At 37.7% G+C, this 22,544-nt stretch overlaps 1 protein-coding gene across 1 annotated transcript; it reads right to left on the reverse strand.

Moving 5' to 3' along the window:
- Positions 1–7,916: 7,916 nt before the first annotated feature.
- LOC108110015 (metaxin-2) lies at positions 7,917–9,292 on the reverse strand. Its single transcript, XM_017218852.1, has one exon. The coding sequence runs from the start codon at positions 9,122–9,124 to the stop codon at positions 8,288–8,290; it is 837 nt and encodes a 278-aa protein (XP_017074341.1). The 5' UTR covers positions 9,125–9,292; the 3' UTR covers positions 7,917–8,287.
- Positions 9,293–22,544: the final 13,252 nt, after the last annotated feature.

A 22,544-nucleotide genomic window follows, 5' to 3' on the forward strand; every position in this document is an offset into this window, starting at 1 on the left:
TACTGTCAATATATCATATCATTCCAACGATTTAAGTTCATATTCCTTCAACTTGCTCTACCTGCTGCGATTTATTGGCAAGTTTATCTTGTTTAACCAGCTTCCCTTAACTTTGTGTTAGCTGCAATTTTAGATCGGATCTTTGGAGTTCCGTTGCTAAACCGAATAAGCCCGACAGACTACTCTGCTGTCCCAGCTAATTTTCCACAGCCCGCGGATCCGGATGACGTTGCAAATCGCAGCCACGTCGCAACATCCCCAAACCGCCCCCCTCCCCATTCCCATCCCAAGCAGCATCAACAGCAGCAACAGCAGCGGGTTAATCCAAACTGTCGCCAGAGTTGGCAGGCTGACGGGTTTCGTAGAATGTCCGGAACGTAGTCCGGAGCCGGGAGTTGACCCAGTTTACGCCGGAGTTATGGCGCTGAACGGAACTTGCAGCACATTTCCTGTTTTCTTTTTAAGGTGAAGAGTGAGCTGGGGGAGATTTTCAAGCCAACCTCCTGCTTTGCCCCCAAATCCCTAAACCAACGCCGCCACCCCCACAAAAAAAAAAGAAGGAAAACTCCCAACCCGCCAAGAACTCATCGATGTTTATGGGACGCCACTAAATTTCGATAACAATAAAATATGATTTTTGCCTGGCGGGGAAATCAAAGAGCAAATGCGCATACATATAAACATATTTATATACATATATATATCAAGATATATACGGGTATAAATACACATATATATAAAAAAGAAAACACGAAAAGAAATTAAGGAACTGGCCGGAACCCGGAAAAAAGGACACCAAGTCACTGTGAATCAGGATGGCGTAAAACAAACAACAACAAATATGTCTGAATAAAGAAAAAATAAACTTCACTTTTGGATGGTTTTTTTTTTCTCCCCTAAAACGAACTGCCAATGCTCTAGGAAAATCTTATTCCTTAAGAAAAACTTTACAATGGAAAATGAAAGATTTTCTCCAAAGGATATAGAAAAAGGGAATACACCCGAGCCGATCAGGCTGATGCACACAGATCCAACAAAGCGCAGAGTAAATATTACAAAAATGTATTACACAAGGCTTGCCACGGATAGGCGCGGGCGTTGCGGAAAATGGGGAAAAGGAAAAATGGCAGACGTGACAAAAATGCTTAAGTGAAAAGTTACGAGCGAGCGGCGGAAATCGCTTTTCCCCCTCTCAGCATCTTCTGTTTCCCTTTTTTTTTTTTTTTTTGCTTTCTTTCTTTTCTTTTCTTTACTTTATTTTGCTTGTTTTCCCAGACCCCCTGCATAAAAAAAAACTTGTTTCGCGCATTTCGTTTTCCCTTCTCCAGCTTTTTTCGGCAGCGTTACGTTTTTGTTTTGCTCTCGCAGCTGCTTAATATTTTCTTGTTTACGCTTTCTTCGGGGGCAGTGGGTGGTAAAAGTAAACTGTGAGAAAAATTGAGTTATGTTTGATATTCTGTATGATTTTTCGAATGTATTTTTTATTTAAAATATTTAGAAAAACCTTTATTAAGTTTATTAAGTTGTATATTTGTATTATAAATAAGAAGAGATAAGAGTATCATAAAGATTATATATGATAAGAATTTTATCAATATTTTATACTTCATATTTATTAATATTTTTATTTATATAATAATAATACTTACAAAATTTTATTTATACCTTAAATTTACTTTAAAAAATGCTTTAGAATTACATAAAAAGATTATTTAGACTTTTAGATTTTTTCATAATATTTATTAAAACCCTTTCCTATATTAAATTATTTTAAAATACAAATATTAAGAAATAAAATTTCTATGGTGGAAACAACTTCTTAGAGGCGCCTAGAACTATGCAGTGTAAAACGTAACTTCATTTTTCGTAATGAAAGGATTACAGTTTTAGAGTCATGTATAGTTTTAGATGCCTTAAATGCTTTTAAAACTGTAAATGATAGTTTTCAAAATATTTAATTTTACTACAAAAACTTCTCTCAGTGTGATTATAAGGCTTCATGAAGCAGGGAGCATGTGGTGCCACTGGTGGCGCCCTGCTGTTCATCATCATCTTGGATGATGGCGGGTGATGCTGGGCGGGTGGTACTACTGCTGCTGTCAAACTTTTCACGCACGCCCGCTGCCGGCGAGCGATTTCCCGGGTTGCACGGGTTGAAGACGCGCGCGCGTTCCAAATCGATTTCCGCTTCATTACGCCACCGCTTATGCGGCGCCCCCGAGCGGCAAAACAGGAGCAGAGAGGATCCAAAAAAGGGGCAGGGAAAGTAACAGAGTGAGAGGGACAGAGAGAGTGGTGGCTGCCCTGGAAGCACTCCAAATCGTATCAATCATCTTTCAGAAACACTTTGTACACACACATACACACACACCCAACCACCCACGCATGCCATTCAAGCGGCTCTCGAGGAGTAAGATGTGAGATCTTGCCCCCCCCTTTTGCGTGCCCCCCGAAAAATATTCGAACTCATATGTCAGAGACAAGACCCGCAAATTGTTTGTTTGCTTTTGCATGCCATTCTGCCATCCATCCACTCGAGAAAAAACCCGCCGCCCATCCTCCGTCTGTTATTTGAGGCCGCTTTTCATGTCATTTTTCAAGTTTACACAAAATATTTCAAGTGTTTGATGTCTTTTGCACCCGAAGCGCATCAATTTCCTCCCCGTTTCCGTTTCCCTTGGCCAAAATTTTCACAGATACCACAGAGATACTGTTTTCCACAACTAATGTTTTTTTTTTTTTTTTTTTAATATTTATTTTTCTTGTTTTTGGTGGGCTGCCTGCTGCCGCCTGCCTGCCTGCTGCACAAGCAACTCAATTAAAATGTAAGGCAACCACAAGCGGCAGCGTAAAAAACATATAAATATGGCGCATACGCCGCGTAAATCCATAATTGCATTTGTTTGTTATCGCCACCGCCACGTGACCGGTTTGGTTGTGGGGGGGATGATGGTGGCTGGTGGTTTTTTTGGGGAGTTGACTGTTTTCCTGGGCAGTCACAAGGTGGATCCAATAACAACAAGCCAATGTATAAGCTCCAATGTATCCATGCTTTCGCCACGTACCGATAAACGTTTTCCCCTTACGAGAAAATCAAAACAATATTTAGATTAAATCATGTAAATTAAGTTTATTGGGGGATTGAGTAGCAAGTCAGTGAGGGTTTTAAATTACAGGGTTTTTTCTTTGGGGAATTTTCTAAGTTTGTTGGTAATTAGAAGAGAGAGTTGCAGGGATTTTGTTTCTTTTAATCCATAAATTAGTTCAAAACGACAGATAACTTCTTACTTATTAAAGAAAAGTTTAAAAATATGCTTTAAAATGATTCAAGAAACATATTTTCAAGTACTTAAGTTCAATATTTTTTATATTTTTGCAAACTTAAAACTGGAAGCTAACTTTTTGGCTTAAATATTGCTTAATTTATGCCTTTAATCTGTAGTAAATCTTAATCATTGCCCTTTTTTGTACAATAATTATTACTAATATTTCATAAATTGAAAAATATTTTTAATATTTACCTTTAAAAATCTCTTAGTTTACAAAATACTTGCATTTCCCATTTAATATTTAAGAGTTTTCCTTGGAGAAATCGCTTTCCAGCAGGTCCTTTCGGGTCAGGATGTTTTTATATGCATTTCGTTGCATTTCCACTTCAATTTGAACGTGCAATGTATTTTTAAGCACTCAACAGGGCGGTCCAGAGGGCGGTTAGGGGGTGCTGCCCCATTACCTCCTTCCTCTTTTCCTCTTCTTTTTTTTTTCGGTGGCAACAATTGCCAAGTGCAACCAGCAATGATGATGATCATCAGCAGCGGCGGCGGTGGCAACATCATGATGATTGCCACTTGAGCGGGTTTTTCCGCTGAGTTTTCTCTGCTCTCGGTTATTATTATTTCTTTATTTATTTTTTTTTTTTTAGTTTTTAACCCACTGAAAGCTTGAACAATTTACCCCCGCCACCTTACCCCCTTCTGCAGCATGTGTGGGTGGTCAATTATTTGTTGCTACTTTATAAACTGCGACCGCTTTTGTTGTAGCTTTGAGGGCAGTCTCGGTAGCACCAACTGGCTGCTGCTCCTGCTGCTGCTGTATAAATTGAGACCCAGTTTCCTTTTTATTTTCCGGATTTTCCCTATTTCTTTTCTTTTTTTTTTCCTGTGTTAGCCAAAAACCAAAGGTGTAACTTTAACTCGATATACGTGTTCATGGCTGAATATGAAAATTGGAAAATTGGAAAATCGGTAAAATCACTCGCTAAGAAAATGCCAAAGGAGCGAAGAAGAGTGGCGCAAACTTTTCATATAAATTACAGGCAATAATATTTATTTAAAACTCTCCAGCAAATCGTTTTTTTTGGGGAAACTCTGCACCCACACACCCCCGTTCTTACCTTTTGTTGTCGCTTGGCTTGAAAGCATGAAGAAAGCAGAAAAAGCAAGAAAGCAAGAAAGCACAAAGCACCAAAAACACAAAGCAAAGAGCACACACAAGCACCTGTTTGGAAAACGAGGCAGCTGGCCCGCCATCCAGCCAGCCGATCCGAGCATTTTCGGTAATTTGAAAGTAATTCGTTTAAAGAAATTTACGTGATTTGCTTAACAACCCGAAAAAAAACGTCCTGGAACTTGAGTTTTTGGGAAAAAGTAAGTGAGTGAGTGGGGGTGGGTAAGCTTTTGAGTTTCCCCAAGCTACCTACTACTAGTGGGATGGATATTGAGTTGTTCAATGACACGCCATATTTCCTGGGGCGGGTTAATATGTTCGCCGTTTGCGTGCCACAGAATTATTGCCTAATCACTGCTCAGGGTACATTTTCCTAGGCTCAGGATATGGCCAGTCAAGCAGAAATGGAAAATAATGGGGGGGAGCTGGGGAGAGTAGCTAAGATAGAGATAAGGATGGACCTTGCCATGCCATGTTGCTGCGACATCGGTGACAGAGCAGCAGCAGCAGCAGCGGCGGCGAAAGTAGCCGCAAGTAAAAGTTTCTTCCCTCAGCCAATTTGGAGCCCAAAAGAAAATTTGTAGGCTATAGAAAGTTTTTGGCCCTTAACCATCTATCTCCCTTCATCCCGCTGATGGCCAAGCTTCGACGTAGAACTTTTCCATCTAGAAATGCGAGAACACGGCGAGAAAATGGGATATGGGAGTTTTTTTGGGTTTACATTTTTAATTTTTTGACCTTTTTTATAGTATTTTTTGTTTTTTGAGAGATATTAAATATAATTTTACCCGTTCCTAATATAAAATATAAAGTTAAGATTATTTATAATTATTTTTAGAATATTTTTAGGTTAATAATAAAAGATTTTATAGAAACCAGCTAAGACTAGACTAAGTTACGTTTACTTTAAAGAAACCAATCCAAAGGCTTATCTCTCAAGAAATAATCTTTATTTTCAGTATTATCTTTATAGATCTATCAATCTAAGAACCAATCATCTCAGTGTATATCTCAGTGTATATAACTTAATGTACGAGTCAAGTATTATATACCTACAGTGTTTTTTGTCCCGTTTAGTCTATCTGTTGTTTAGTGGCCCTACGGCACTCAGATTGGGCGCGTTCGGTAGAATGGTTGGCGCCTGGGCGTGGCATGTGGAAAAGTTTTCGCCAAATGCTTGGCTAACAAAAAAAAAAACAAAAAAAACAAACAGCCAACAATGGCAAGTGGCAGCGGTTTAAGCTGACAGAATGCTGAATGCGGGATGGTGAAAGAAGGATCTTGGGCAAGGCTAAGGCGCTGAAAACTCAAAGCCAGCGGCGGCCATGGCAAAGTCGAGGAAAATCGGGGTAAAAGTCGGAATAGTCGCTCAGCGGTAAAAGCACAAAATGAAAACAAATTGTGTTTTATATACTTTACATTAGGGTTACTCGGGCGTGCGGAAAATGTTAGAAGTTGAAGGTCGTTTCTACGACAACGACGACAACAACGATAATAATGATGATGATGGAGTCTTCTTGCCGGATGATGGATAATTAGGCGTCTCAGCTTCGAATAAAGTGATAAAGCACAACGTGACGAAGAAGTTCAGGTCGGGCTTTAGGACTTGGGGGCCCTCGAACTGTGGTCATTTTGAGCCAACGTTTGTCTCTCTACAAGATTTCATTGAGTTTACTTCCGAGCAAATTGACTGAGTGGTGTCCTTATACAGAAAGAACTAACAAAGTGATAAACATCGAGTGAGTGATTTCCGGTGATTACGATGAAATCACTAAGAACTTATGATTGAAGTGCCATGAACTTGATAAAGTATTATTTAGTGGGAGAAAAAGTAATGCCAGAATCTGTAAATTAATCTGGGCAATCAGTTTGGTACATGATTTTATGTTGATTTGATAGTTTTGATGGTTTACGGCTGTGATCTAATTTTTAGAGGTAGAACTTAGTTAGGGAAAGCAAGAAACTTGGATAATATTACAAAATTTCATATATTCTGAAATATTTGTTTTGAATTTTGGAGTTGGCAGTGTTGGTAAGTTTGTTTTCTTTGCCTTTGTAGTGTTCAAGTTGTCTGCATTGGGGTTATGTGATCATTTTGATGATCATTTCTTAACTTGCTGGGTAAAAAATTTCTTTGGAAAGTAATGAGGTGCTTCTACCCTTATAATGAATAGATATTCTGATTAGGTTAAATATTTGAGTCGATTTAACCTTGTCCGCCTGTCCGTTCTTTTGTCCGTATCTCTCTATAAAGGCTAAGATCTGAGGAACTATAAGAGGTAGAAAGTTGGGTTTAGACATGTAGATATTAGAGATGCCTGAGCAGCTGAAGTTTGTTTTACCACCCAGCCACGCCTTTTCTAACGCCCACAAACAGCGAAAATGTGTTTTTGATGTTCCTAAGTAAGCTAAACCCTAATTAACTTTTTGTAAGAGGTTAATCAAGGGAATGTATTGAGTTTACTGTGATTTTAAGACTAAATAATTGTGTTAATTTTTTTTTTTTACTAAATCATTAGTACCCCTAACTCCTATACTCTCCAAATACGTAGATGGCAAGCCAAAATTGAAATATTAAGCCAAACAAATCAGGCTGGCATTCGACACGCGCAGCGTTTATCAGTTTCTTGTGCTCCGTTTTTTTTTTTGGCAACTGAGTTGTAGAGCCCACGTCCACGCCCACACACAAACACACACCAAAAACCGGTAGTCGGAGCGGAAGCGGAAACAGACGAAAGGGCTGAAAATGGCCGGCGGCAATGATGATGACGATGATGCCGTCTGATGTTGCTCATTCCGATATAGGGACAAAAACAAAATACAAAAATGAAAACGAGCACGATGAGCAGATACTCACGCGCTGCTCTCATTGACGTTGAGCAACGCTTATTGGCGTACTTAATCCTTTTGGCAAATTCCAATAAATTACCAAAGGACGAGAGGAGGACCAGGGGACAGGCATCAAGGCCAACGGCGGCAGCCAAACATTATCCTCTGGGAGTCGTAGAAAAGGCAAAAAAAAAAAAAAAATACAACAGAAAACAACAACGGAAAAAATCATCAATAGGCCATGATGAGTTTCTGATTGCAAAGCACAAAAAAAAAAAGAGAGAACGAAAGCTGGAGGGGAACTGGCTGACAGCGGACCCCATCGATGATGATGGCTCCCTGATTGTCCGAACGATGCGGCCATGTCACACGGGTTAGCTAGCCGTAGTACCAGAGGGTCCGGGAAAGCAGCAGACCCTTCTCCGTATTGAGATTGGTGACTTTGGGCCAGTCATAAAATCGAACTGACATTTTATGTTTGTGCCCGGTTTGTTGCCTGCGACTGCCACTGCCTGCCTGGGCCTACCTTGAAGGGCGAACTTAAATTGAATGCCAGCTAGAGGCCAAAAAACAAGCTTCTACACTGGGCAACTTTTAGTATTTAAAAAGAGTCTTCATTTTAAAATTAATAGTACTAGAAATTAGTTTAGGTTTCTCAGGTTTCCATATAAACCAACTTTATTTCCTTTAAATTTCTTAGCTTAAAATGATTTTCCCAAATTATTTTTCCTAGTTTTTCTCTCACTGTTTAACCTTGTCTGTTGCTGTATTTTATGGCATTGTGCGCTGGCTTATCTCTGGCTCGACTTGCTCCTCCAAACCCACTCCCACTTCGGATTCTCTGCCGTTTTTTATTGTAAATGCTTTGCATATTTTTGATTGGCTTTCCGACGACCGACCTCTGGCCAAATAAAAAAACAATAAGAAAAGCCTTTGTTCTCTGATAGCGGAAGGGAGGGGGGCGGGTTGGACTTCGAAAGTGACTCCAAAGTCGTCCTGTCTTTCCTTAATTTTATTTGCCCAACATTTCCAATGGCTTTTCGTTGTCACCGGTTGCCAGGAGTTTGCCCTCGAATAGGCTTTCATCGATGCGTCGGCAGTGGGCCAATAGACGTGGATAGGTGGAAAGGATCTCGGCCAGTTCCATGTTTGGTAATTTGGTGGTCATTATGGCAGTGACATGACCAAAGACCAAAGCATCTAGTTCGCAAGGTCGCGAGCCGCATAAGAAGAAGTCCTCCGATTGATTCCCCTCCAATTGGTCAATCAGTGCGCCCACACAGAGACCCAGCTCGTGTAGTACTTGGTCATTGTCCATATCCTGCCATTGGTAGACCTTTAGAAGTCTTTGGGCCGCCTTTTGCTTGTCCAACCGACGGATCGTGCTCAATGGCCATGGATGAGCTGCTTCACTGCGTGGTGCCGTGTACAGTTGATAGTTAACCATATCCATGAAGATCATATGGATTTCGGCGAGGGTAAAGACATTTTCCACATAGTTGACCAGGGAACGAAGGTCATCTCTCTGATCTTCAGTCATCCAACTGTTTAGGGAGCTGCCATCCTGAATGATCTCCACTTGGGCCACAATGGGCTCGAATTCGGCAAAGGTCTGGATGGGGCCCAAGCGGAGTAGCGGCAGGTGGGTTAATCTTCCGCCTGGCGACATGAACTCTGCATTCTCGCTGATCTTTTCCGTGAATGGTAGGTTGCACATGCGCAGATAAGTCTTTACGGCTAGGCAACTAGAAAGTTCTGGTAATAAGATTTGATTCCCATCCGATGGCTGGTAGAGATGAGCATCTGCTGGCCATGGCACTTCTGGTTTGTCCAGTTCCGATGATTCCATGTTGAGAAAGTGCCTAAAATTTTGATGGTTTTTGGTTTTGAGGGGAAAGTAGTTTCTGTTGGTGGAAAAAGTTGACAGTTTGGGCAAAGGTGGTTGCTAAAAATGTTTTTTATTTTAAGATTAAAAGGAGATTTTTTTGATATATTTTTAAGGAAAAGGGTGGAGTTTTACTAGGCCTAAGAAAGCTTAAGTTTATTTTTGGAGAAAGTCCTACAAAAAAAGAAGCTGATTGTTATGTCTTCAAAAATGTAACTTAAAGTAATTAACAATATCTTTTTCATAGCCAAGAAACCTTTCCCCATCTTGTTATATTTTCAAAACTGTAACTTAAAGTAATTAACAATATCTATTTCATAACTAAGAAACTTTTAACCATCTTGATTGGCCACAAAATGATCTCTGCCTTTGATTTATAAACTCAAATTTTAGTCTCTTAAAAGGAAAAACAGTTGTGTTAATAGAGAACACATATTTCATTAATAGAGCCAAGAAAATGCAAATGAAAAGCTTATTGCTTATTGCTATTGAAATGAGAAACTGAGCATGCATTTTCCTGGTTGATTAATTTATAATTTTGCCAATTTTACACAATAATAATGAATGGCTAAAGTGCTCTAATGGGCAAAGTGTGTGCGTAAGAGAGCTTTCCACAAAATATCAAAAACATATTCATGTTTTTGTTTACATTTGGAAACTTGCAACCTGGTCGTTGATTGTTTCTTGTTTTTTGGGCTGAAGAAGCAATTTGATAAGTTAAATCAAATAGATATAGCATTTAAGCTATTAATTTCATTGTGCAATGAAAGGAATTGAAGTTTAAAATGTGCAATTAGCAGGGCAGCAGGAATGAGCTATATATTATATTTGCAATTAAGGCCAAGAATTTGAATTCAAACTGACAGAGTGAACATTATTTTGGGTATATGGAAGAGAAGCTGAGCTGTCTGTCTTGATTTCTTCGTTGACAGAATTTCGTCTTTCGTTACTGCAAAAATCAGTTTCGCTTTGATGATGGAAATGTGTTTTGTGAATTTTCCACTCGACTGGACATTCTAGCAATTAATCATTTGGCCCACCGCATTTTCCCATTCTCCTATTTTGGCCTAAAAGGTTTGGCTTACTCTACTTTCTCTCTCTCTTTCCCTTTATATATATCTATATTTATTAACTTTTTTTTCTTGTTGGCTGAAAGTCTTTGAGTACCGCCCGCTGGGTTTTTAGGGAAGAAGACAGCCTCGCGGGCTGGCTCTGAGGATGATAAATTACTATGGATTCTCAGTTTCTTGATGGCTCTGCTCGTCTCCTCAACTCAAGGACTTGAGTTTTCCCGGAAATAAGCCAAAAGTTCTTGGCGTTGTTCTTGGAACGTTTGCATGGATCATCAGGTACTACTCGTAGGAGTTGACAGACTCTCCATGATTGCTAATTGAATGGTCTTCGGAATGGGTGTCTGTGCACTGTGGGGAAATCTTTGAGATTTTATTTGATTTTTTTTTTTAATTTTTAAAGATTTTTCTTTTCTGTTTATTAACTTCTGTTGGCATTTTTAAATAGCTTTTCAATGGGGATACAAAGCTCTTCTTCTAGGAGCTGAATTTGTAAATTTATGAAGCAAATTTATATTAAATTTGAATTTTTTTTAAACTTTATATATCTGTATATCATTTCTAAACATTTTTAAAATATTTTTTACATATTTATTTAAGGGCTTAATTATGGTATGGAATATATTATTAAATTTTGAAATTTCTTTTTCAGTAATTTTTGTGTCTGTTTTAAAAATAGTAAGCATAGATTAATGATTTTTTAAACTAATTATAGTATAAATATATTTTTTAAATATTTTTAAAATATTCCTTATAGTTTAGAAGTTATTTCGTGCCCAGGTTTCTTACTAGTTTAAAAAAGAAATTATATTTTATAAAATTAATTATACAATAATATAGATTAATTTTCCAATAATCTTACTGCATTTTCTATTTTTCGTATATATAAATATATTTTATATTATTTTAAAAATATTGTTTAATGTAAGCTAAGCTAAATGTAGGCAGATTTAATTTCTTATTCTTGCTGATTTTTTCCCTTAACCAAATATATTTTATAAATAGGTTAAATAGGCAAAAGGTTAATGAATTTTCTTATACTTTTGCCAAGTTTTCTAATATTTTCTAATTTCTATTTATGTAAAATTTTTGTTAAATATTATTCTTAAAATATTTCTTAAGATAACCTAAGCTAATTGTAGGCAGATTTCATTTCCCATTCTTCCTGATTTTTCGATTAATCAAATATATTTTATAAATTAAGCAAAAGATAAATTCATTTTCCAATACACTTTCTAAGTTTTATAATATTTTCAAGTTTTTGTTTATATAAATATTTAATATTTTGGTTAATACATTTCTCTAATATAAGCCATGCAAAAATTGTATTCGGTTTTTATATATTTTCCCAATGCTGATTTTTTCCAATATTCCAATTCGTTGGCCCGCATTGACAGCTGTGAAAATGTGCGATTGACGGATAATACCATTTTGGCCGCCGCGTTGCCTTGACCTGATTAGTATTCCCGCGACGTTTTTGGAGGCAGCGAGACTAATTTAACGCCAAATTACGATTTTTGGATGAGAGTTTTTGATTTACTAGCCACGTTGTTGGCTTGGCCCTGACTCTGGGCCTGGGCCCGAAAATGAAAGAGTCAAATATACAAAGGACAAGGCGTTGTAGTTGATTGATTTGGCTGAGGGCTTCTGGGAATTCCAATCCAAGGCCATAGCATACCATGCCCTTCCCCATATTCCTTAGACTTTTCACGAAGTCCCTTGCAGAAAACAGAAAACTGGGGAATTAATTAAGCCACAGCCGCCGTCAGTAGAAGCCACTTTCGAATCGAACGAGTGATATCTAGTCATGGTAAGGGTTTAAGGATACTAAGCTTCAGAGTTCCCGAAGATACTTTGAATTGAAGAGGTTATTCAGGATATACTTTCGGTATACAAAGGATGCTGCCTGACTGGGTTGAGACATCGTTTCGGGCAACACAAAAGCCAACAAAAGGCAACAATTCTTAGCCACTAATAAAGAATAATATGACTGCCATAAAACTCAATTTATTACCAAAATGTCGACAAGCAGCAGAAGCAGCAGCAGCAGCGGCAGCCAGTGCGTATGTGTGCCACTGTGTCTTATTCGCTTTCTACTTTCTTTTGTACTGTGTGTGTGTGTGAGAGTGTGTTTGTAAGAGAGTTACGACCGTTGGCGAAAAAGGAGGTGAAAAAAAGGAGAAACGAATGACGTACGGAAGTGGGAAAACAGCAAAAGTTTATGCTGCCATTTTTGTTTGGCAATTTTCTATTTCTATTTCAATTCCAAGGCGTCGCTTTATTTGCATTTGGTGTGAGAAATTTGTGTGCGCGACCTGCGACCCTAGAGCTGCCTTTCTCTTTATTAGTAGCGTTTGATACCCTGGAAAAGGGTTTGTGGTTTGTTGGGGTTTTGAGGTTTGAGAATTGGGTAGAAAGTGTGTTGATGTTCTGGTGAAGATTTTTATTGGAGAATTTTTAAGATGTTCTTTTTCAGGGTTTTATTGAACAATTTTTAAGACATTTTCTTTGACTAAACTACAAGTTTTTGTACTAAAAAAATATCATTAAAAAATTGTATAAGAACTAACTTTAAATACTAATTTGTTGCCTGAATGAAGTCAGTTAAACTAAAAAGCTTTATGAGGTTAAATTAATTAATATAAAGATTTCGATAATAATCTTCTTTTATAATATTATTTCCTTTTCAACTTCAATGTAAACTTTCTTAGAAATGTATTTTTCTAATATTTTCCCTAAAAAAATCATAGAAATTTACAGGGTATGTCTAGTTTGTTTCCCCAATCATAGATCACACCATCGTTAGTCTTGGTTTTTAACGTAATTCTTTCGCTTGACTCCCTGTGCTCCCCTTCCAATGTCTTGGGCCTTCGTCCTGCATTCGTTTCATTTTCATTTTCATCTTTGTTGTGCAATTTTATTTGCCATTTTGGTTTCGTGCCGCTCCTTCATTCCACGTTTTGTTGCTGCTTCTGCTGCTGCTGCTGCTTGTCTTTATTATTATTTTGTTTCTACAGTTTGGCGATTTGTTGGTTTTTGTGTCGGTGTTGGTCGGTCGTTTTGGCCATTGTTGGATATTGTTGGCCATTGCCTGGATTTTGTTGGCCAGCTGTTGGGCGCACTTCACCGGCCGCTTTGTGGCCACAATTCGGCGGAGTTGTTTGGTGAAAAACCGGAAAGGAAAGGGGGAGAGACCAATCCTGACTCTGGTGGAGATGCCGCTAAATAACCGTTTGGCTGAGCTAATCCACGGCCACATTGTCCATTGTCTGGGATAGATAAGCGGGCATTGGACATTTGGAGACAAGCAGATGGCACCAAGGATTTGGACAAAAGAAGGCCAGGATAGCAAGGCCAGGATAGCAAGAAACAGCCGTTGATTGCCTGGCAGAATGTGGTTAACAATCAGCTTGTTAAGCTAGGTTTACAGGTGGCCTTAATATGAAATTTATAATATATATATGAGGATTTATCTAAAAAGTAAGTAAGTTTCCGTTAAAGTAGTTAGCTATGGGTTACACGGCGTATACGTATGATCAACATTAATCATACGCCATGTGGCCCATGTTATATATAAAGTACATCCTTTTACCTATCTTCTTTCTTATTTTTAGATACCATATGTGCTTATTAACTGATTCCTTCAGACAAATGCCAAATTGCATTGGCTGGAAATATCTGCGGTTGGTCCTAATGTAACCATTTACGTCCACAGAAGATATCCATTAAGTAGGATGGAAAATGAAATGGAAAACCTTTTATGTTACATTAAATTTGACTGCGTGCCGAGTGACAGAGCAGCGCGTTGGCGTTGCCATTGCCTTTGCCGTTGCCATTCCGGTTGCCAAGTGGGTAAATGGGTAAATGGTGGAAAGGGTACTCTCTGACTCTGTACTGTATCCTCCACTTTTGTGTCCTGGCTGGCGGGCTTGTCAAAGTTGTCGCAACATTGTGGCGCTGTCAGTGTCATTGTCGCTGCAAATTATGGCGGCCTGAATGCGTAAATGATGCTTAATTAACATTTACCCAGGCTCCAGCCAGGCGAATGTCGTGGAATTTCTACTACGTTGCGGTACAGTGTGGTGTACCTACCACCGCTCCGCTTTTCCTCCAGAAATTGCAAGTTATGCTCGCGCTTTTTCAAGCCCAAAAAATAAGCAAACTGAAATGAGGCCAAGTGAAAGGGGGGCGGGAAGTGGGAAGACGTCGTTGGCTAAGTGGGCCAAAAAGGTGAAGCGTGTAACAAAGCCAACAAAAAGAAATATGTCAGCCAAATTGGTCTTAGATTTAAGGTGTACTTTTTAAGATGTTAAATGTTTAATTAATTTGTCATAAAGTTTAAAACTTTTAGAAGAAGTTTATAAGATTAATCATAGACTTAAGGTTTGAAGTTTAAAAGGGAAAAATGTTTTGTTGTGATTAAAACTAATAAAATTTTGAGTTGTTGAAAGTATAGCAATGCTTTTTCATTTGAAACTAATTTATTTTAATATTTTAAGATAAAAAATCATAGATTTTATGCCTAAATTTTAAGATATTTCTATGCTATGGTATAGTAATTCGTTTTAGCCTAGTTATACTGTATTAAACTAGGGAAACTTTAATGATATCGTAAGATATACATCATAAAGATAAGTTTCTTAGCATTTCCTTCCAACTGCACATGCATGCACATTCCCCAATAACTTCTAACCAAGTCCAGGTTAATCGTTACTAATTGCTATGCCAGAAGGCGGGGCTTAAAACCCCTTTCGCCTGACCCTAATTAAACCATAAGTCAGATAAAGCCACCTCGCAGCCCTGGCACGCACTCATGAAAATCACTTAGCCGAATTAGCCGGGAAAAGCGAGATGCTGCTAGGTCGGTCAGGCCAGGCCCAAAAACAAGACGAGACGAGACGAGATGAGATGAGACATTGCGTCAACGTCAACATAGTCAACTATGTGGCCTGGTACGCCCCAGAAAAATCCAGCTAAGGATATATAGAGCTAGGATATAGGGAAAGAGATAAAAAGATAGAGAGAGAGAGCGAGAGAGAAAGACAGCCGTAGGCGGGAAAGGACACGCTTTTAATACAATTAGAGCGCTTAAGTTAAGTGCTCCCAGACTACGCAGATGGCCAGGATGCTGTCCCAATGCCCGTACCCCAACCCAAGACCAACTTCTCCTCTCCCTTCCCGCCTGCCAACCCTGGGCCAATGGCACTTTAAGTTAATGGCATAAGCACAAACGACAGGGGCGCAGAAAAAAGGGGTGCTGCTAGCTAGCAGTCGGAACAACAAAGGATTGAACTTTGTTACGGGACAAGCGATAAATGAAATGAACTACAGGTGGACTACAAGGACGTTAAGGTTGGAGTGGGTCAGGTCTTGGGTACAGGATTGGGTTAGGACCGCTGGCTTGGGTTGGCCCAGGTTAAGTTGGGTGCCAATGAGAGCACGAACGAGGCAATAAATAAGGCATAACTAAGGGGGGGTAGGGGATTGAATGTGAAGGATGAGACACGCAATTACCTTTTAGATTTACTTTTAGGTTTTTGGGTTTAGTTACAAGGTAAACTATGTAGTTTATGAGGGATTTTTTAAAGAAAAATCTAATAAAATTATGAAATATTTTGATAATTAACAGAAGAAAGTGAATATTCTTTAAAAATCAAAGAAGTTTCTACAAAAAACTCTACAAATATTTTCTAATATTGAGAATAAGTACAGGAAGCAAAGCTTAGCTTTACTAAAATCTTATAAAAATGGTTTGAAATTGCAATGGGAAATGTTTAGATTTTAAACATAACTTTTCAAAGGCTTAACCTAGATCTAATAGATTTGACTTTTAGTATTCCCATAAATAGATAATCTAATAATACATAAACTAAATAAATACCGCCCAGAAAACGAACCTCCTTCCTACCAAACTTTCCCAGGGTATCAAATTTGACGCGCCGTCTTTGCCAATTTGCACCGGCACTTACACTTACGCTCTGATTAGGACTTTGGCATTGAGTAACGGTGACCCAGTCGGTTACCTTACTCCGTTTCACTCCATTCCTGGAGCAGCACTTGCCCACCACCATTCGCCCGCCGCCCATCATTTGCCATAATCATTGTCGTTGTTCGCGTCGTCTGCTCCTGGCATAGTGTTAATTGAAAATTAATGACGCGATGGGCAAAAAAACAGAGAGAAAAAAAAAAGCAGAAAAACTAAACATGAAAATTTTCGCTGACTCTGTTTCGCGGAATGGCCGCCAGGTGGCGCGAGTCCAGCAGGGGGCAGGGGAAATGAATGGCTGTGAGTCCGCTGGCCTGAAGTGCTAAGCAAATTAACATTTCCATAATTAAATGCGGATGACGTGGGCAAAAGGGGGCAAAAGGGAGTAATATAAATATATATATATATATGAGTTAAAGGTATACTATATATATATATGGGAAAAAAGAGAATCTCCAGGCCGTTTTTAATTGTGATTAATTGCGAATTTCTGTGCCCTCCTTCTCATCGTCGTCGTCGTCGTCATCTGTGCTGTTGCCTACTTTCCCCCCCTCCTCTTCTTTTTTCACCCATTTTATACATATTCAAATATATATATATATATATATATTTTACCATTGTGCGGAGGCGTTAAAGTTGCGTGGGCACAGGGCGTGGCATACTGAACAGATGCCAACAACAACAACAATGGCGACAATGGCTTAACACTTTGACCGTGTATCCCGATTTTCCCAGCCCTTGTCACAAGTGAAGGTTAAATTAAAATAAGTAGGTATGCCCAAAAATAAAATTCAAGAGAAGAAAATGCAGAGGGGGGAAAATGCGAAGATAGGCCAGGCGGAAAAACAGATAGAGTAGGGGAGCCTGGCAGGATAATGAACGAGCAGAAAAGGGATACCAAAAAGGGAAGTACAAAGGCCTGGGTTAAAAACAATAAGCAGGGGAGATAAAGAAGACAACTTGGCTTTCTTAAGTAAAAGTGGAACTATCTTAGAAGAGAAGGTGGAACTAGAGTTGAGGTTAAGCTGGTTGGTTGAGTTTGTAAGGGAACTAAGTTGATCTACTTTGCACTTGCTAAATCATTCCTTTTAAGTGTAATTTACTTTGAATAGTTTAATAATTAGGCCTAATGTAGCTGAGATTATTATTATTAAGATAAGCTTAGATTTTAATTAACTATCCTTTGACTTTACTTAACTTTAACTTAAGTTAACTTTAAGCTAGCTTAACCCAATCCAACTTAACTTATATTTTGCTTTTTTAACATAACTTTGCTTTATCTTTAACATATCTTAAGCCAACTTAACGAAACTGATCTTAAACTTAACTTAATTTTAACTTTATTTTAATTTAACTACGCTTTGACTTTAACATAGCTCTCAACCCATCTTAGCTTAACTTATCTTTATCTTAACTTAGATTAAGTTTAACTAAGCTTATCTTTACCTTAACTTAACTCACCTTAATTTGAATGTAACTTGAACTTAACTTAACATAACTTAAACTTTGCATATTTAAATGCTATGACATATTAAACATTTTATACATATTGTTTTAAATATATTAAGAAAATTATATATTAAGTAAAAATTAGCTAGAGACGTTGACACTTTAGGGCTAAAACTAAGCACTTTAAGTCTAAACCCATAAAGGAACTTTGGTCTATAATTCCATAAACTTAATCTATGCAAGTTAAATGTAAAATATTACCAAGTTTAAATATATAATTTATAGTAATTTTATCTATGTAACTTAACCCTAACGTATTACTAAGTTTTAATATACCAAATAGCCATTAATAACTACTATTTTCTCCGATAAACTTAACACTTACTTAACTTATATACGAGTATATACATAGATACATTGTGGCCCTTGTAGCGTTTGCTTTTTGAACTATCGATAATTTTGACTTTGACACTTCGAACGTCATTGTCAATGTGTCAGATATTTAATAGAAGGTTTTGCGGTTTACAAAATGGTTAAGTTTACGCTCAAAGAAAATTGGGAAATATTGATATTTTTATAACGAACGCAAATCTTCCGTGGGCCACCACATATGACCTGCCCTTTCAAAGGCTGCCCGCCGAAAAGTCAAACTCAGTCAGCTTGCAAAGCCAAGGCTAACACACACACTCACACTTAAAGATATACTCACAGCTGTCTTGGCCACAGTTTTCCCAGCGTATGAGCCTTTTGTTTGGGTGTGTGTGTATGTGTGGGAGCCCACTTAACACAATGTTTGTCTTGGCAATTACACGCGCCTTCTTCAACGCTGTCCGAAATTTGTTGCCAAGCCAAAATTTGATTGTCAAAAGAGAGTGGGGGGTGGGGAGGTTAGGGAAATTTTGGGCTGTTGATTTTTTCCCATAGTGTTGTGCAGCAGGTTTTGGTCTCAGTTTTTGGGTGGCAAATGTAGCCAACACTTGAGCAAACGAATAATTCCATTACTTAACATTTGAGTCGCATATAAGGCAAGCAACTTGCTTGGCAAAAGTCGGAAAAACTGTGGCCAAGTTTTATGTGTCACACATTGTATATGTGTGTGTGTGTTGGGTGTGTAGGGGGTGGTAGATAGGGCGAGGGAGGCGTGTGTTTGGCTATAAATGTCTCCTGTGACCAGTGGCAACAATGGAAAAGCTGCTGCTTAAGTGATACAAAATGCAAATACTTTGGATACGTTGATGATGGAGGAGCATTTGTTTGTGGCTGCACTGGGAAGAAATTAGGGTATTAAATATAATGTAGAGAACAAAATTTTGGATAGTTTTGATTTCAGAAAATTCTATTTTCTAGTAATTTATGGCATTTTGGCTTAGAAGAAATGTATAAATTAACATAAAAGTGAACTAAGTCTTGATTATTTCTTCATTTTATTCTTAAACAAAAATCTTTGTTTGCAGTTTTAAGTGTTATTTTCTAAAATATAAAGGCGAATTCTGAAAATTTTTGGATAGATTATCAATTTTAATGATAATTTCCATCTAATTTTCTAGTTTCTCCCTCAAGTTATCAATCAATTTTCCCTTTTTTCCCGTTTTTCTTGTTGTGCATTTCCTTTAGTGAGTTTTTCTTCTTATTTTTTATATATATACGAGTATTTTCTCATTTTTTTTTTTTGTTGCTGGCAGGAAGGCAGCAAAGTCACTTGACGAGCTTCCGGCTTAAGGTTATTTGCACACAACTCCACTTTGCCCCTACCATGTGCCTTTGTTATGCCAGTGCTTGGTGATATCCACTCGTCGATTGTTGTGCCACGACCCCGCCCCCTAGGAAATCTCCATGCCCTCTGGGCCGGTGTGGGGGTCTAGCTAACCTCCCCCTATTTGGCCGTAAAAGTGGCGTCCATGTGACAAATATATGGCGGCATCTTGTCGCAGCTTAAGATGAAATGTAAACACAAACAGGGCAGACGAAAATTCCCTGCCAGTTGAGAGTTTTCCCCTGAAGCTTTTCGTCAACCCCCCTCCCTCTACCCCCGGCAAATGTTAAATTATGCGTGGCCCCGCCTACTTTTTTTTTTTTGGTGGGGTAGGGAGGGAGGTAGGCACTGTCTGTTATTGTCGCGTCTCGTTCACTATTTTCTTGCTGACTTTTTAGCGTTTGTCATTTTGGCAGTTTGTCAGTTTGTCAGCTCGTAAAAACAAAATAACGAACAACAACAACAGCAACAACAACAAGTAAAAGAAAAGCAACAAACATACAATTGGAAAATGGAAAATCAAAAACTCATCTGCATGCCCGCCGCTGGATCGTTTAAATCAACTCGAAACATTTTCCCCGAGCTGCTGCTGCCCAGTCACGTTCAGCCATCGAGCTGGGGTTTAGTGCCTCTTAAAAAGAGACAGAAAGTAAAAAATAATATAGAAAAAATCTGAAAAGAAAAAAAACAAAGAAAAACTAAAGGAAAATCATTGTAGTAGAGTGGGTTTTGTGTCATCATGTGCGCTGTTTTGTTATTTTCAACCATAAACCGAACGAGGTGACGAATGATCGTGACCATAATAAATTGCCAAAAAACGATTTCCCATTCTTTTCAATTCAATGGCCAACGAACAGTGTGCGGCTCGAACTCTGATTTGTAGTCGCTTTTCTATTTTCTTCTTCATTTTTTATGGTCTCGCACACACACACACACACACACACACACACACAGAGAGACAGTGGCAAATCACAGCCTTAACTTCGATTTATATAGGAGACTAGAACGAGGCTTTAATGGCAATCATAAATATGCTCGTTTTTTTTATCAGCTGCAACATAAACAAAAGTTTATTTATGATAAGATGGAAAGATTTTTGGGAAGTTTTTACAGTTTTGAGATTGTAAAAAAGTTGCTAACTTTGAGAACTTTTTAAATGGAAACTATAAAAAAATATTTAATAAAATATTTTGTGGAATGTTTGTTAAGAAGAAAATGAATCTTTCTTTGATTTTGTTTTTAAAATAAGTTTTATTAGCATCAAAAAATACATAAAAAAGGAATAGAAATATGATGTAATTTGTTAAGAGATTCTTATATCAAGGCTTTTGGCTATAAACTAGTTTGATTAATATTAAAAAATATATAAAAAAATAAAAGAAAATTGTGTGATATTGTAGAAGATTTATATATCAATGATTTTATTTATAATAAAGTTTTATCAATATCAAAATATATATAAGAAAAAAGCAATAGAAAACGATGTTAAGATGTTAGGAGATTCTGTTATCAAGAAATTCGGTTACAAACTTTGTTTTTTTAATATTAAAAAAAATATATAAAAAGTTAAAGAAAATTGTGTGATATTTTAGAAGATTTATATATCAATGATATTATTTTATTTTATATTAAAAAATATATTAAAAAAAGGAATAGAAAATGATGTTAAGATGTTAGGAGATTCTGATATCAAGAAATTCAGTTACAAACTTGTTTTATTAAAATTAAAAAAAATATATAAAAAGTAAAGGAAAATTGTCTGATATATAGTAAGTAATGATTTCATTCATTTCATTTATAAAGAAGTTTTATGAATATCAAAAAATATATGAAAAAAGTAATAGAAAAATATATTAAATTGTAGTAGATTCTTAAAGCAATAATTTTCTTCATAAACAAGTTTATTTTTATATTAAAAAATATTTTTCAAATCTCTAAGATAAAATTTAGTAGATTCTTAAATCAATAAGTATCTATCATAGTTACTGTGATTGATTAACTTAAAGTCTTTTAAGTAATATGACTTAATATCTGAAATAATATTTAAGGTATATTTAATGAAAAAACTAACTAAATAAGAAGCTTAGCTTTATGACTAGTTTAAGCACTAATTTCTTAACTACACTTATGTATTTTTTTAAAGATTTTTCAACTTCTTGCTTCCCAGAAAACTTCATAGTTTCCCCAAAAACCTTACAAAATTTCCAACCACACTGCCTAAAGAGTAACAATTTGGCATTAAATCCGTTTTACCATCTATGATGATGCCCGCATCCTCTTTTTTTTCCCTATTCTGCTGGCGAGGAAGTGCCAAAGCTTTGTATCCTTTTAGTCCAGCCTTGCAACTTCTTTGTGCCTCATTGTGTTGCGCCCAACTGGGCTCTACCGGGTTTTTGGGTTTGGATATTCCTTTTGTGGGCTTTTTCCGATTTTACGTTTTTCGTTGAGCCACCGTCGCAGCCATCAGAATATCAGCAGCCAAGGGGCGGCTAACACACTTGCCAAGTTTATGTATATATATAGCTGAGGCAGGGAGGAGATGGGCCATGTCCATGGCAACCCATTAATGCCTGGCCTGGCCATTGCCAGCTTCACATTTCTAACTCCCATTTGTGATACCTCAGCCAGCGGGGCTTTTGACGCCTCATTCTGGCTGCTCCTCTCTCAACATCAATTCAATACGTTTAAAAGTTCATTTGCTGTTTAGCTTGGTCATTATGTGCCTAGACCCATAACCATCTTTTGCTGATACACTGTGATGAGGAGCCGCCTCGCCCACCCACTAGCCCAACCAACCCACTGTCCAGTCTTGAGTTGGGTAAAAAGGGACTTGGCTTTGGGGCAGAGAGGAGGCTACCAGGGTTTGAGAAGGCAAGAGGCAGCCCATTAAATGGGCACTCAATGTGTTTGTCTAACTTGCCATTTGCGATGATAATAATGTTGTATGGCCGTTACATTGATGTTACGGCCGGACAGAAGGACTGACTACACGACTACGGCCTATTGTGTTGTTTCGGCCTATTGTTGTTGTTGTTGTTGCCAAGCTCCGGGTCCGGCTGTCCAAGTATTTCCAAATCGTTTGGCTCGACGTTTTGATTTCGTTATCAGTTTTTATGTTTATAAGTA

The sequence above is a fragment of the Drosophila eugracilis genome, unplaced genomic scaffold (assembly GCF_018153835.1).
Source record: "Drosophila eugracilis isolate 14026-0451.02 unplaced genomic scaffold, ASM1815383v1 contig_1858, whole genome shotgun sequence".
In the NCBI taxonomy this organism is placed as follows: domain Eukaryota; kingdom Metazoa; phylum Arthropoda; class Insecta; order Diptera; family Drosophilidae; genus Drosophila; species Drosophila eugracilis.

Bases quoted from the DNA above. Each gene is read 5' to 3' on its own strand.
- LOC108110015 (XM_017218852.1), bottom strand. From the start codon at position 9,124: ATGGAATCATCGGAACTGGACAAACCAGAAGTGCCATGGCCAGCAGAT.